Source organism: Ranitomeya imitator, chromosome 7 (assembly GCF_032444005.1).
Source record: "Ranitomeya imitator isolate aRanImi1 chromosome 7, aRanImi1.pri, whole genome shotgun sequence".
Classification (NCBI taxonomy): Eukaryota; Metazoa; Chordata; class Amphibia; order Anura; family Dendrobatidae; genus Ranitomeya; species Ranitomeya imitator.
The window spans coordinates 198,161,647-198,178,415 of NC_091288.1; the positions used below are offsets into that span (position 1 = coordinate 198,161,647).

The window sequence follows — 16,769 nt, forward strand, 5'->3', positions numbered from 1 at the left end:
TGAGACAACCCTATTAAAAGCTGTCCTCCGCTGTGGATCATGAAATATGCCGAACTCGCAAAGTGTCTAACTGCTGCAAATTGCTGGGAATCCTGGCTGCTGCGTTTCCCTACAGCACACCCGCAGGAGAGATGAAGTATTACACCGCGACCATTTCAATTAATGGACTGTGTGTGTGACAGGTCCTAAGCGAGAGACGCTTGTCACTGTCCATAGAAGACACCATAGCGCAAGTAAAAAGTATGGAGAAGGGTTTCCGTATATTGGGTACGGGAGGTGTCGCACGGGTATACAAGAATTTCATGCTCTTCCTGATACGATGAACGACCCTGAATAACAGGAAAGCAATGCATCCCGTCCATTGTGAGGTGCTGCAGTCCGGCTGTCGGGGGCAGATGGTGTATATACGGTATTATATATCCATCGGACATGATCACGTGCATTGTACAACCAGACGACTCGGCAATCATCGCTTATTCCAGAAACACAAATGTCAGAATTGGGGAAGTTGCTTAATATTGGACACACGAGTCTGCTGAAGGGGGAATATTCTGTTCCCTTTTTATTAAAACTGTATCGTCTTGGGTAAGAGGCTGTATTTTGGGAATTATTGCACGCGACAGGTGGGCCGCCGACCTCCCCACGCGACAGGCGGACCGCCGACCTCCCCACGCGACAGGCGGACCGCCGACCTCCCCACGCGACAGGCGGACCGCCGACCTCCCCACGCGACAGGCGGACCGCCGACCTCCCCACGCGACAGGCGGACCGCCGACCTCCCCACGCGACAGGCGGGCCGCCGACCTCCCCACGCGACAGGTAGGCCGCCGACCTCCCCACGCGTGTCGCCGACCTTCCAGCACCAATTGCGGGCAGTAAAATCGGCTGCAGATTGTTGATCCACAGCATAAATCGAATTGCAGATTTCATCATTTTCAGTGTGCAGTGGTGAAATGTGCAGCAGCTCTACAACCCTGACCCCATCTTATAGTCCACAGAAGTGCCGCGCACACGTAACATGGTGGACGCTGTCGATTTGTGGTGCACACAGACATATAGGGCACATTACACACAAAGCTGAGCAGAAGCAAAAAAAAAAGTGACTTATTGCTACTAACCCGATCCTGGATTCCTGCCACGGTGCGGTTGACATGTCTCAGCGAATATGTCACTCGGTGGATGCCATCGCTGGTCTCCCCGTTACCATAGAAACCAACAGCGATGCCAGCGCTGCAAGGGAGAAACGGAGCAGAAATTACTTATTATGTAAAACACATAGAGGAGAAAAAGCTCGGGCGGCCGACAGAAACAAATCCCACCAAGGAAATGGCTGGGGAAAGAAAAAAAAAAAAACAAAAACGTTCTAAAACACTGGGAAATGCAACAAAATGTCTCCGCACAATACAGGATATGATGGGCAACAGCTGCAAGACCATGTCCAATCCAGTGATACATATACTGTACATACATATATATTTATTTTATATACACGCACATGTCTCTTGCACTCTACAGTCATTTTTGTTACAGCAAATCTACTTTTCCTTTTCGTATACAGCTCCCATGCAGACCGATGCATCTCCGTGGTTACCTAGTCTGATCCCGCAGTCGTACGTTGCTTTCATCTAGCAGACCTTTTTTCTTGCTAATCTGGAGAAGTAGAACACATGACTGCGGGATCAGACTACGGAAGGTTTGTTTGTAGTCTGTAACCGTGGAGACACATAGGTCGGCATAGCAGCTGTAAACACAAAACGGTAAAAGTTTTTCTAATCTTTTTTTTCTTCAAACACCCCATTGGCAAAGTTTCTTTGTTTCTTTGGGACGCACTAGAGCAATGTCATCTCATTTTATTCGGCTCACTAAACGTTCTGCGCGACAAGCAAAGGGGAATCACTAGGACGGGTCATCGCTTTATGATCAATGAGGTCCGATCTGTGGATCCTCAACTAATCCTGGGAAGGGGAACAACGGTGGTGGGGCACTATTCTCCCCCGCACATCAGCACCCTGGCCACCCCTTCATGTGAATAGGGCCCCTCCGCAGCTCCCTGCACAGCGGGTGGTCCAGGCATCAGGCTACGGGGGACGCACAAGGGGATGCAGTGTTACACCGGCGCTCGGACCATTCATTATGAGGATCGGTGGGGTCCCAGAAGTCGGACGTCACAGATCGGAAAGTGATTGCATATCCCGCTTGAAGATTTAGGAATCAAAACACCCCATTCATTCCCCAGCAGCTGTGTAACCCTGGTGGCATCCATCCGTTATACATGAGAGGCCGCCCAGGATGCGATAATACTCAGACCACCGCTGACCTAGATGAGGAGCAGCCAGGACGGCCATGATATATGTGCAGAGAAAAGCCAGAGGACAGAAAGCCTCGCTGGCAGCCAGGACGGCCATGATATACCTGCAAGGGACGCACTCAATGTCCTGACTGCAGCCGCAGCCCATAGAAGAGCATCAGACTAAGCATCCGGAAGAATACCGCATGCATCACTGAATACGGGGGAGAAAGTGGGGGAACCGCATGCATCACTGAATACGGGGGAGAAAGTGGGGGAACCGCATGCATCACTGAATACGGGGGAGAAAGTGGGGGAACCGCATGCATCACTGAATACGGGGGAGAAAGTGGGGGAACCACATGCATCACTGAATACGGGGGAGAAAGTGGGGGAACCGCATGCATCACTGAATACGGGGGAGAAAGTGGGGGAACCGCATGCATCACTGAATACGGGGGAGAAAGTGGGGGAACCGCATGCATCACTGAATACGGGGGAGAAAGTGGGGGAACCGCATGCATCACTGAATACGGGGGAGAAAGTGGGGGAACCGCATGCATCACTGAATACGGGGGAGAAAGTGGGGAAACCGCATGCATCACTGAATACGGGGGAGAAAGCGGGGGAACCACATGCATCACTGAATACGGGGGAGAAAGTGGGGAAAATGCATGCATCACTGAATACGGGGGAGAAAGTGGGGAAACCGCATGCATCAGTGAATACGGGGGAGAAAGTGGGGGAACCGCATGCATCACTGAATACGGGAGAGAAAGTGGGGGAACCGCATGCATCACTGAATACGGGGGAGAAAGTGGGGGAACCGCATGCATCACTGAATATGGGGGAGAAAGTGGGGGAACCGCATGCATCACTGAATACGGGGGAGAAAGCGGGGGAACCACATGCATCACTGAATACGGGGGAGAAAGCGGGGGAACCACATGCATCACTGAATACGGGGGAGAAAGTGGGGAAAATGCATGCATCACTGAATACGGGGGAGAAAGTGGGGGAACCGCATGCATCACTGAATACGGGGGAGAAAGTGGGGGAACCGCATGCATCACTGAATACGGGGGAGAAAGTGGGGGAACCGCATGCATCACTGAATACGGGGGAGAAAGTGGGGAAACCGCATGCATCAGTGAATACGGGGGAGAAAGTGGGGGAACCGCATGCATCACTGAATACGGGCACTGAATACGGGGGAGAAAGTGGGGGAACCGCATGCATCAGTGAAGACGGGGGAGAAAGTGGGGGAACCACATGCATCACTGAATACGGGGGAGAAAGTGGGGAAACAGCATGCATCACTGAATACGGGGGAGAAAGTGGGGGAACCGCATGCATCACTGAATACGGGGGAGAAAGTGGGGGAACCGCATGCATCACTGAATACGGGGGAGAAAGCGGGGGAACCGCATGAATCACTGAATACGGGGGAGAAAGCGGGGGAACCGCATGCATCACTGAATACGGGGGAGAAAGCGGGGGAACCGCATGAATCACTGAATACGGGGGAGAAAGCGGGGGAACCGCATGCATCACTGAATACGGGGGAGAAAGTGGGGGAACCGCATGCATCACTGAATACGGGGGAGAAAGTGGGGGAACCGCATGCATCACTTAATACGGGGGAGAAAGTGGGGGAACCGCATGCATCACTGAATACGAGGGAGAAAGTGGGGGAACCGCATGCATCACTGAATACAGGGGAGAAAGTGGGGGAACCGCATGCATCACTGAATACAGAGGAGAAAGTGGGGGAACCGCATGCATCACTGAATACAGAGGAGAAAGTGGGGAAACGGGAGATTCTATCACCAATGGCACAATGCCACCACCATATTAATAAGTCACAGGTACTTATGTGCAAGAGCCAAGGGCCCCCACAGTGCCACAGGAGGGGGTATGCGGCTGTAGGTGAGGCAGGGACAGCATTGTGCAAGGCTAGAAGCGGATATCCCTATAAGGGGTCATCTAAGGTCATAGATCCAACTGCCTCCATCCAGTAACAGCACCACTCCTGTCCTCTGGTCGGGTCTGGTATTACAGCTGTACTGGACAGATTTTATAGCACAATGCGAGTGATAATACATAATCTGACAATCCTCGTTACAGACGGTTACTAGTATGTAATTGATAATCTAAGATGGCCAATATAAGGGATAACGTGCTGACTGCAAAGTGTCCCACTGACCCTGAGACCGAGGCACTGAAACGCCCGATTAGAAAGGAGCAGTGCACGTGCCACAGTTTTATTCATTATCTATGGGACTGTCAGATAAAGAGCATACTTGGCCACCAATTCCTTCATTATCTATAGGACTGTCAGATACAGAGCATACTCGGCCATCAATTCCTTCATTATCTATAGGACTGTCAGATACAGAGCATACTCGGCCACCGATTCCTTCATTATCTATAGGACTGTCAGATAAAGAGCATACTTGGCCACCAATTCCTTCATTATCTATAGGACTGTCAGATACAGAGCATACTCGGCCATCGATTCCTTCATTATCTATAGGACTGTCAGATACAGAGCATACTCGGCCACCGATTCCTTCATTATCTATAGGACTGTCAGATAAAGAGCATACTTGGCCACCAATTCCTTCATTATCTATAGGACTGTCAGATACAGAGCCTGCTCGGCCCTCGATTCTTTCATTATCTATATGACTGTCAGATACAGAGCATGCTCGGCCACTGATTCCCTAATTGTCTATAGGACTGCCAATAACAGGGCATACGCGGCCACCGCTCTATTTCAGGGTCTTGCTCTTGGAATCAGCGGAGGTCCCAGTGATCACCAAGTCATCTATCCTTTAGATGCTTATAAAGTTGGAATTAAGTCTTTAATCTTGGTACTCAACTGTTGCGCGAGATCTCTGCTTGCTGTCATTTCCAGACGCTGCAGATCTTGCTGCGGATTACAGGACAACACACGAGTGTGAGCATCTCCATATAATGGGGAAAAAATCCACAGAGAAATCAGGACATCTTACAGATTAAGCATCGGGGCTTATAGAAAACTGCCCAGACTGGATACAATTGTAACAAAAACTCAGCTCTGAGAAATATTGTCCTGATCACGCGCAAGCAAGAAGACAAGCAATGCTTGAGGAGGAAATGAAAGAAAATGATGAGGAACTAAAACGTAAAAACTTACACGACTGCAAAACGACATTCCTGCTCACGCGGGCGGCCGCGGGCTGATGTGGGGGCCCCGAATAGTAGGTTTCATCAGAAATGATCACCCCAAGGACACATGGACAGAGCATGGGGGAGGGGGCAGGTATACATTGTTGCCTTCAGACTACACCAAGAAAGAAAAGAAACACTTGGCCAAAAGTATGTGAACCCCCAATCTCACGCAAAGCTTCTGCCCCTCCCATAGATCTCTATAGAGAGTCGTACCCATCACTGCCACTCCAGGTTACAGCGCAGGTCAGCTCCCCTGTAATCCCAAATATTTAAGAGGGTTTTCCCGGACTGAGATACTAAGACTAGGAAATGCCATCAATATGAGATCAATACGACTCGGACTTCCATCATCCCCACCGATCAGCTGACTGGGGGGCAAGCTGCTCCCCGGGGCATCACGTTTTCGTCATTGTCTACCAGGCACAGTACGCTTTGTAGTGGCTGCTCCCGGTACTGCAGCTCAATTGTCCCCAAAGTCATTATTGCAATACCGCACACCGCCACTTCAAAATGTACGGCGCTATGCTTGGCAAATAATAATAAAGCGGGTGCAGGGATCATCTGATCGCCCCTCTCAAGGATGTGCCAGCAAATCAACCCTGCACCCCCCACTTGTGGACCGCTAAATGAAAATGTCACGGCAGAGTCCTATGTGGCTTGTCCAACTAGACCGCTAAGGACTCCGCAATGACATTTTAGTTCACAGTTGGGAACGGAGAGGATTTTTAATAAGAAGTGAATTGCAAAGTTACTGGTTTTAACAAACCTTTTGCAATTTGGCCCCTGTAGTAAGTGTAGAAAACCCCTTTAAGTATGTACATTTAAAAGTTGATTTCTATGGCCATTTATTGGGTAAATGAATAATGCCTGCCAATCCGGGTAAACAGGTGGTCTCAGAGATCGCCCCCACTAGGCAGCCATCTATAAAAGTGATCATGCAGAGCGTCTCGCCGCGCACCCCCCCGCACACCCCGCTGCAGTAATCAGATTATTCTGACTTCAGGACTAGATTATATTCCCATCTATGTGGGAATCCTAGAAGAATCGATTGGCTGCAAGTGAGCATTCAATCTGTAACATGGCCAATAACCTGGATGTTGTGGAGCGGTGGGAACCTCCGGTCCTAGACGACCTCTCAGATTACACGATCTTCTGAACGTGATGGGGAGAGCAGAGGACTCGGGTCCAGTGTCCTCCATAGAATTCATAACACCCTGAATCTGAGAGCATCATGATGCAGGGACAGAGACCTCGATTCCAGCAGGGTCCCTTACGGTCAATTTGATAAAATCAGTTTTCTCTGCTGCAGATCTAGCAGAGCTCTGAATGCTGAGCCCTGTATAACCCCACCCACACCCGATTGGCAGCGTTCTATGTATACTGTGCATAGGCAGAAAGCTGACAATCATTGGGGAACGAGATTATACAACGTAGGAGAACTACAAGTCAGGAGTTTAATAGTACAATCTATAGCTGAAAAAAAAAATGTTTTTATTGAAACCATAATAAGAGACACATCGCTAGAATCGGGGTCTCTGCCCCTACATTATGCTGATCTTAGATTTGGTGGCAAAAATCTGGTGACAGATTCCCTAATTCTGGCTGCCACCAGCCACCACTAGAGGGAGCTAATTGCATACAGCTCTATAGTGTTAGTATCCAGCTCATTGTCAGCTGCACAGCGCCTCCTAGTGGTAGGTGGTCTCTAGGACAGCACTAGGAGCAGATCGGTGCCGCATCCTATCCTACAGCCGGCTTCATTTTATCAGATGCATCATAGCATTATGGGAGAATGCAGAGGGTCTTCCCCATCACCCCAGGCCTTCTCCTCCATAGGGGGCCATACACATTAGATTAACTGCTGGATTCAATGATTTCAGAGCAGCTGGCATAATATAGAACACTTATGGGGGGCTCGTATTCTCCCCCAACTGCAGGGAAAATATAGGTTGATCATGTCCGAGCCTGTAGGTTTTCTGCCACCAGATGTCTGGCAATGGCCTGCTCCAGTCACCGACTAATGAGAACATATGCACACTCAGCAGAACTGAGCATGCATTATATATGGGGGTATCAGGAGGGGCAGCTGTCAGCAAAAATGAGCACGTGTGTATATAGGGGGATATAGTGTAGAGAGGAGTAGATGTTGGCCATAATAAGTGTGTGTATTGGGGGTGGGTTAGGAGGAATGGTGGGGGGCAGGAGACGCTGTACTGGCTGAATGAGCATGCATTAGTAAGGGGGCGAGAGGTGGTCTTCAAATCACATATGTCTCCTTTGACCACTACAGCAGAAGCAGAGCCGCAGACAGCGTCGGCCATTGCTATAATGTAGGAACAATCTCTGTTAGGCTTTCTGTTCTCAGGAGTGTTAATTACTTAGTCTCTAATTATTAGGTGCACACTTCAGTATCTGAGGACATTTTCTATTCTGGGTGGAGAGGGCCGCCTATTGTGAGCTGCACCCCCCATCCTGAACGCCCCATGGAAAGTTGTAGCGCCGCTCGTCCCCCCGCACATCCAAACTATAGACAGATGTGAGCAGATATTAGTGGTGATCAGACTGCACTCGCTTCATTACGGGGGAGAAGGGAACCCAAGAGGCAGCCCCCCAGAGACTTTCCACAATCTGTATACCGCACTGCTTAGACTACCCCCCCAGATCAACTAAACAGGGGCTGATCACAGTAATACATTGTATAAGTTTAGTTACTCTTTAGGGTCCGTTCAATCTTATGGGGGTCCAACTTCCAGATAGGAAAAGAATAAAAACCTATAATGAAAAGACGACGTCATCTCTCACCTGCACACGAGGGTGGCGATGATCACGCACCACGCGGTGCAGCAGCAGTCCGCATTCGTGTTCTCCTCGGTCTTACGGTGACGGCAACAGAACCAGAAGGAATAGAAGAGCAGGAACAGGAGGTCGAGAGCGAGACAGGCGAGAGCCACACAGCTCAGGAGCATCAGAGACTGCAGGAGAAGAGACAATGGTTACACAGGGCGGGTTACAGGAGCGTCAGACCCCCCACAATAGAGCGTTACAGACTCACTCCACTCCCACAATAGAGCGTCACAGACCCCCCACAATAGAGCGTCACAGACCCCCCACAATAAATAGAGCGTCACAGACCTCCCACAATAGAGCATCATAGACCCCCCACAATAAATAGAGCGTCACAGACCTCCCACAATAGAGCATCATAGACCCCCCACAATAAATATAGCGTCACAGACCTCCCCCCACAATAGAGCGTCACAGACCCCCCCACAATAGAGCGTCACAGACCTCACAATAGAGCCTCCCAGACCCCCCACAATAGAGCGTCACAGACTCCCCCCACAATAGAGCGTCACAGACCCCCCCACAATAGAGCGTCACAGACTCCCCCCACAATAAAGCGTCACAGACTCTCCCACAATAGAGCGTCACAGACCCCACAATAGAGCATCACAGACCCCCCACAATAGAGCGTCACAGACCCCCCACAATAGAGCATTACAGACCCCCCACAATAGAGCGTTACAGACTCACTCCACTCCCACAATAGAGTGTTACAGACCCCCCACAATATATAGAGCGTCACAGACCCCCCACAATAAAGCATCACAGACCCCACAATAGAACGTTACAGAACCCCACAATAGAGCATCACAGACCCAACAATAGAGAGCTACAGACCCCCCATAATAGAGCGTCACAGACACCCCCCACACACAAGCGTTACAGAACCCCCCCTCACAGAAGCGACACAGACCCCCCACAATAGAGCGTCACAGACTCAGCAGTCTATAGATACACAAACCACCAAACACACGGTTCACACACCCCCCACAACAGAGGATCACAGACCCCCAACACAAGTGTCACAGACCACCCCCCACTCACAGGAGCACCACAGACCCCCCCACTCACAGGAGCGCCACAGACCCCCCCCACTCACAGGAGCGCCACAGACCCTCCCCCACTCACAGGAGCATCACAAACCCCCCCACTCACAGGAGCGCCACAGACGCCCTCACTCACAGGAGCGGCACAGACCACCCCCCCACTCACAGGAGCGGCACAGACCACCCCCCCCCACTCACAGGAGCACCACAAACCCCCCCACTCACAGGAGCGCCACAGACACCCCCTCACTCACAGGAGCGGCACAGACCCCCCCCCCCCACTCACAGGAGCGGCACAGACCACCCCCCCACTCACAGGAACACCACAGACACCCCCTCACTCACAGGAGCGGCACAGACCACCCCACCACTCACAGGAGCATCACAAACCCCCCCCACTCACAGGAGCGGCACAGACCACCCCCTCACTCACAGGAGCACCACAGACACCCCCTCACTCACAGAAGCGGCACAGACCACCCCCCCCCCCCCACTCACAGGAGCATCACAAACCCCCCCACTCACAGGAGCGGCACAGACCACCCCCACTCACAGGAGCGCCACAGACACCCCCTCACTCACAGGAGCGGCACAGACCACCCCCCCACTCACAGGAGCGGCACAGACCACCACCCCCCACTCACAGGAGCACCACAGACACCCCCCCACTCACAGGAGCACCACAGACACCCCCTCACTCACAGGAGCGGCACAGACCACCCCCCCCCCACTCACAGGAGCATCACAAACCCCCCCACTCACAGGAGCGGCACAGACCACCCCCACTCACAGGAGCGCCACAGACACCCCCTCACTCACAGGAGCGGCACAGACCACCCCCCCCACTCACAGGAGCATCACAAACCCCCCCCCCACTCACAGGAGCGGCACAGACCACCCCCACTCACAGGAGCGCCACAGACACCCCCTCACTCACAGGAGCGGCACAGACCACCCCCCCACTCACAGGAGCAGCACAGACCACCCCCCCACTCACAGGAGCGGCACAGACACCCCCTCACTCACAGGAGCGGCACAGACCACCCCCCCACTCACAGGAGCGGCACAGACACCCCCCCACTCACAGGAGCGGCACAGACACCCCTTCCCCCCACTCACAGGAGCGCCACAGACCCCCCCACTCACAGGAGCGCCACAGACCACCTCCCCACTCACAGGAGTGCCACAGACACCCCCTCAGTCACAGGAGCGGTACAGCCCCTCCCCCACTCACAGATCACCCCCCCCCCACTCACAGGAGCGGTACAGACCCCCCCCCCAGGAGCGGCACAGACCCCCCCACTCACAGGAGCGGCACAGACCACCCCCCCCCCCACTCACAGGAGCGGCACAGACACCCCCTCACTCACAGGAGCGGCACAGACCACCCCCCCACTCACAGGAGCGGCACAGACACCCCTTCCCCCCACTCACAGGAGCGCCACAGACCCCCCCCCACTCACAGGAGCGCCACAGGACCCCCCCCCCACTCACAGGAGCGCCACAGACCACCCCCCCACTCACAGGAGCGCCACAGACACCCCCCCACTCACAGGAGCGGTACAGACCCCCCCCACTCACAGGAGCATCACAGACCCCCCCCCCACCCCACTCACAGGAGCATGACAGACCCTCCCTCCACTAGAGCTTCTCTTCCAGGGTGACAACCAACAGGGCCGCCGGTACAGATGATAGGTTACCCAAGCGTTCCTCATTCCAAGGGACCCCCAACCTGTGACACAGCCCCCCCGAGGTCACTGTGCAGGGTAAGGGCAGCACAGCTCCGTCCATGTAATTAGGGGCACCCGTTTCCATCAGAGGCAGCAGGCGGGGAGGATCTGGGCAGCAAAAGAAATAATGGGGCACAGCACTGAACAGGGAATCAGCCCCTATAATCTCAGAGGACGAGCCCCACAATGGTCGATCCTCGTCATGCTACCATGCAGGACAGCAGGCAGCACGGAGAGCTGGGTGACACCTGATGTGGCCCCTCCTGTGCCATGATCCCTGTGCTGAGGCGGCACAGTGTGGGCACAGAGGGGTGGGTGGAATTTATTATCCAGCTCTATTCATCCATTTACAGGGAAGCGAGCGCGAGCACACCTATACGGGCGCGTGGGTCGCGGGGACTCCCACGTACTGATCTACTGTAACACGAAGAGATTAGGACTTGCCAAAAGCACTGAGTCACCGGCCCATTACCGAGCCCTCCTGTCACTCACACCGGAGAGCTATTAATGGGCGCCGCTCCCACGTGGAGCTGCCAACTGTAGACGTACAGAACCACACGAGGGCCATGTGCAAGGAACCCATATAACCGGATTATTAACCCCTATGGGCTCCATATGAGCCGCTATATGTCCCCACATACATGTCTGACATGGGGCTGCTGTCACACAGCTCTGGGCCACCAGGGAAAAAGTAGACACATGTACCATCAAACACCCCTCTATAGATGATGTACCGTCACATACCCCTCTACAGATGATGCACCGCCATATACCCATCTACAGATGATGTACCGTCATATACCCCTCTACAGATGATGCACCGCCATATACCCCTCTACAGATGATGCACCGCCATATACCCCTCTACAGATGATGCACCGCCATATACCCATCTACAGATGATGTACCGTCATATACCCATCTACAGATGATGTACCGTCATATACCCCTCTACAGATGATGCACCGCCATATACCCCTCTACAGATGATGCACCGCCATATACCCCTCTACAGATGATGCACCGCCATATACCCATCTACAGATGATGCACCGCCATATACCCCTCTACAGATGATGCACCGCCATATACCCATCTACAGATGATGTACCGTCATATACCCCTCTACAGATGATGCACCGCTCTAAAGATGTAAAACCTTCTCTGAATCAGAACACGAGTAGGACATGGACACGGGGTTCTTCCCGTACAGCACATCTGGTTAATGGAAAGAGGAAAATGAATTACACAAATATTTAGTTGCTGCGAGGCCTCGTATAAACCAGAGCCGGTAATAAAGCTGTAATGAATTGGATTGTGTTTATACGGAGGAGGGCGAGTAATGGAGAAGAGACCAGAACCAGAGAGAACGGCAAAATCATTCCCAGCTGGATGGAAAAGAAAAAGCTGGTGCAAATGGCTCGCCACCCCACAGAAACAAATGCAATGTGTCGCCAGATCACGGGGGTGTTGTGGTGCGAGTATGAACTGGGACGCACGGACCGGCCGGGGGTCTCCTGTACCAAACTTATACACATCTATGACGCTGCCGAGTTTGGGTCAGGGGTCCAGCGGACAGACCGCGTCACACGCCTGTATGAATGCCGCCATAGGTGAGGTACCTGCTGTCTCGCCCCTTCTAGAATTTGGTATTCTGCCATGCAGTGTGCAAAATATACATACCAAACAGTGCTGAAGCGCCATACTGTGTGGTGTCCAGCCGAGTTATTGCACTGCTACCACCATATACTGAAAATTTACAGAACAGCGTCATGCAATGAGATGACCGCCATACAGTGCAAATATAAACACACATAGCGGCTTAGATAAGTACACTATACCGCAAACTAGTGGACAGTACAATAAGGAGAAGCGTGGTGCAATGTGATTACCGCCATACGCTGCATAAATTATAACAGCTGGCTAAAGAAATGTATTTTCCAGCGCCGTCGCTGCCATATACTACAAAACCAGTGCCCAACTATGGACTCACGTCACACAAAGATAATACGGCCATAAGGAGCACAAATAATGACATACAACTGACTAATTAACAATGCAGCCACCAGCACATACTGCAAAATGAATGGGCCGTACAAAGCGCAAGAAAGCAGTGAGTTTCCAAGAAAATGCCGCCATAGTGTGCTCAAATAATACAGATATACAATGGGTATGTAACTGCTCCAAATGAAGGGCCCCTTTAAAGAAGAGGACCTGTCAGTTGCCATAAATCCGTAATCTATACCCGGTGTAACTGTCGCTGTTCCTCTGAGTCGGCGCAGTTTTTTATTTTATTCCTACGCCTCTCTGTTCTCGAGATATGGCCTCCTTTTCTCCGTATGGAATTCCAGCCTTGTTGGCAAACTGGCCATCTACTATCCTCTGGGAGTCTGCACGAGGGCAACGCCCACTTGGCAAGAAGACTAGATTTACGAGTATACACAACGAAGAAAAGGGTGGTATCTCCGGAATTGAGAGGCGTAGGAACAAAAGGAAAACAACGCCGGTATCAGAAGAACAGCGGCATTTACACTATGGGGGAAAAGTTATTTTTACAGCAAGTGTCAAGTTTTCTTTAAGGCTTAAACTTTAAGCGGTACCGAAAGGCGATCATCTGATCACCCAAGAGGGAGCATCCTGCAAGAGGTTAACGCGAAGCAGAAAACCCCTTTAAAAGGGTTGCACAAGACAATTGTAACTGCCTCCGGTCAGCAACTACCGCAGTAGAGCGGGTTCACTCAAATCAGTGTGACGTCGCCGTACGGAAAGTCGTTTCAGGTCACTGCAGTAAAGCTTTCCCCCACAGACGCCCTGGAGACCACAGCTCTTTCCCTAATTTCATCTTTCCTTGCTGTCACCCGATAACATCGACCATCCTGCGGAGCGCCGGACATTTCTCTTTTCCATTAAATAAAGGCAAACCGCGCCAAGTGGTCTCTTCCATAAAAAATTATCAAAAAGGTACTGCCAGGCTCTCTGGAAACAAAGTCAGGGAGGAGTGTGGGGGGCGACCAACGTGAGGGTCTTGGCTGTTCGGAATGCTCCTTACATCATCCAGAGGACTAATGGGGGAGAAATGCGGAGTGAGAATCCAAACTCAAGTCTCTTTGGTGTCCTACTCAAAGACGGAAGCTGGACAACTTCCAGATCCTTCCTCAAAACTTTTTGGAAACCGTTGCTTTTCAAGACGCCTCCATATGGGATAAACCCCCCCCATTAAGAGAAGTTGGCATCTTATCAAAGTGTCTTAGGAAGGCTCTGCGAGGGGCTTCATGCTCTGCGAGAGGCTTCATGCTCTGCGAGGGGCTTCATGCTCTGGGAGGGGCTTCATGCTCTGCGAGAGGCTTCATGCTCTGTGTTTAAGGGCAAGCTGGCACTAAGGCTGCAGACAATGGCAGACAGAATAAAGGAGAAAGAACAGAGAAGCATTTGGATAGTTATGGCCACTCGTCAGTGCAGACAGGTATCTACATACTTTGGGCAGTAACTCTATAAGTGATACCCAAAGATATAGGAAGCAGTTATACACTGGCTCTCGGGCCTGCGGGAGAACGAAGCCCCTCTGCCTCATTAGCTGTCCCATTTTTTTTTTTTTTTTTGCACTGGGCACCTTTTACCCATCTTTGGATTCCGGCTACTGATATTTTAAATATTTATCCACAGACTGGGTTATAGATGTCTGATTACTGGGGGGGCCGCACCTATCATGCAAATAAGGGTCCTAAGGGTTCCCTCCTTTTAAGTACACAACTGCAATAAGGAGAAGTCTAAGTGATGGTCGATCATGTTCGACGACGCTACTTGCAAACGCCCTCCTGCTGTGGTTGTGCAATGTGTCGAGCACTCAAGACCCCCCAATCAATGGATCATAGGGGTCCTAGGGTTCAGATAGGACCCAAAACATGATTTTCCAATACACATATATTACAAAATTCACATCCGGCCATATAACGGCCGGATTTCTGGAAGGTTAAAAAATGAAAATCTGCCAAGTGCAGACAATGGTGGGAATTACGAGTGGATCGTCATTAGTATCGTGTAAGGCCGCGTGCGCCATCGGCTCCAGTAAATTAGACACTATTCACAATCCTACCGCGGATCGGAGGGGGTGCCTATTTCTGTACGCGGCTCGGCGCTTCCAATGCAAGAGAGGGGAAATTACAAAATAAACCCCACATTGTCCTCACCCCGCTGCTGATGAGAACTTCAAGAACGTTCTTAAATTTAGCCACAAAAGGCACTTGCAAAGCAGAAGAGGGGCCAGCGAGGCACGTACATGATGGGGCGGCCATTAAAAACAATCTCTCGATCCTTCTCTTCCCTGACGCCATCAATTGGAGGAAAGTAGGCTGCTCCTTGAGACTTTACCATCATGCCCTACACCAAACTCTGGGAACCCTTCTCAGGATCGATGGGGGTCCTGGAGGTTGACTGTTCATTGATCATACACAAGATGGGAAGACCCCTTTAGCAGTGACACCACTCATTAGGGGAAGGGAGATGCACCAAGAGGGACAACCAACACCATAAATCTCTGAGGTGGGCACTAGAGCGCCTCTCACTTCCATCATAGAACCTACCAAGATGGCATCTGTCAGCCACTTGCCAGGTCTTTGTGCCACACTGTGGCCCCTATCGGAAGAAGTTGGCTCTGGTGGAATATGAAGGCTGCAGTGGTCCTTATTCCTTGATGGATGTTGAAGCAGCCAAGGCACCGTGGGGACCAAGTATGGAGAAGTTTCTTTGTCTCATCCTTCTATGATTGCCCTGGGCATACTGAGGTCAACTTTTATAGTAGTGGACAACCCCTTTAATTAGAATAGGAAGCACATACGATATATGCAGTTACCTGGAAATCAGCCGATGGCCAGCATGTCGGTAATGCCTCACCGCTGGAGCGGCACACAGCTTCTCATAGCTGGACACCCAGTGATCTGTTGAGGAATCCTTTGGCAGCGCCTCCACAGGGCAAAGGAAGAATGACACCATTCCCATTCAAATCAGTAATGCACATAGGTGGCTGCTCCTCCAGGGATTTGGTCACATTTTGGGTGGAGGGGCCTCTGTAAGAGGACAAGACCAGTCTGGTTGCCGGCTAATTATCACCAGCTCGTCGTTAGTAGTCCGTCCGCCTGTATAACTGGCCACACAGTATCTACAATCCCTCGCCTTAGAACAAGCCTTTCTCTATGTCGCGGTCTCAGACGATCTCATTACTGATCCTCTAATTATCCGATTACCTCACCAGCCTACGGACGAGGCCTGAGCCCTTTTTTATTTTCCATTTTTCTCCATCTAGAAAGGACACAAAGCAGCCGAGTTAATGGCGTAAATGACTTGAATTCTGAGGAAGTGATTCTAAGAAGGAACGTTTCCAGACAATGTGAGAAACCAGAGCCTGTGAATCAAGAAGCCCTGACTTTCCCACTGAGCTGTGAACAGGAAACGGACGGATTAGGAAATTAAAAAAGCGCAGCCAAGATTGACCACCGACCGCTGCCTCATGTCGCCTCTCCGGGAAAACTCCTAGGACGGCTGCGTTCACACACACCGGAATCGCTGTGGATGCTGGAGCTGGATGGATCCATCTTTACAGCAGATACTCGCCATTCAGAAATGGACCTTCAAATCAAATTTTTCATTGGG

At 51.5% G+C, this 16,769-nt stretch overlaps 1 protein-coding gene across 2 annotated transcripts in view; it reads right to left on the reverse strand.

Annotated features, from left to right (window-relative positions):
* The window catches only part of TTYH3 (tweety family member 3), an 85,563-nt gene that overhangs the window by 44,086 nt on the left and 24,708 nt on the right, over positions 1-16,769 (reverse strand). For both annotated transcript variants that reach the window (XM_069734337.1, XM_069734338.1), the window contains exons 2-3: positions 8,306-8,475; positions 1,119-1,230 (exon numbers count right to left, since the gene is read on the reverse strand). In XM_069734337.1, the coding sequence (XP_069590438.1) occupies positions 1,119-1,230; positions 8,306-8,475 (282 nt within the window). The remainder of the gene's footprint in view (positions 1-1,118; positions 1,231-8,305; positions 8,476-16,769) is intronic.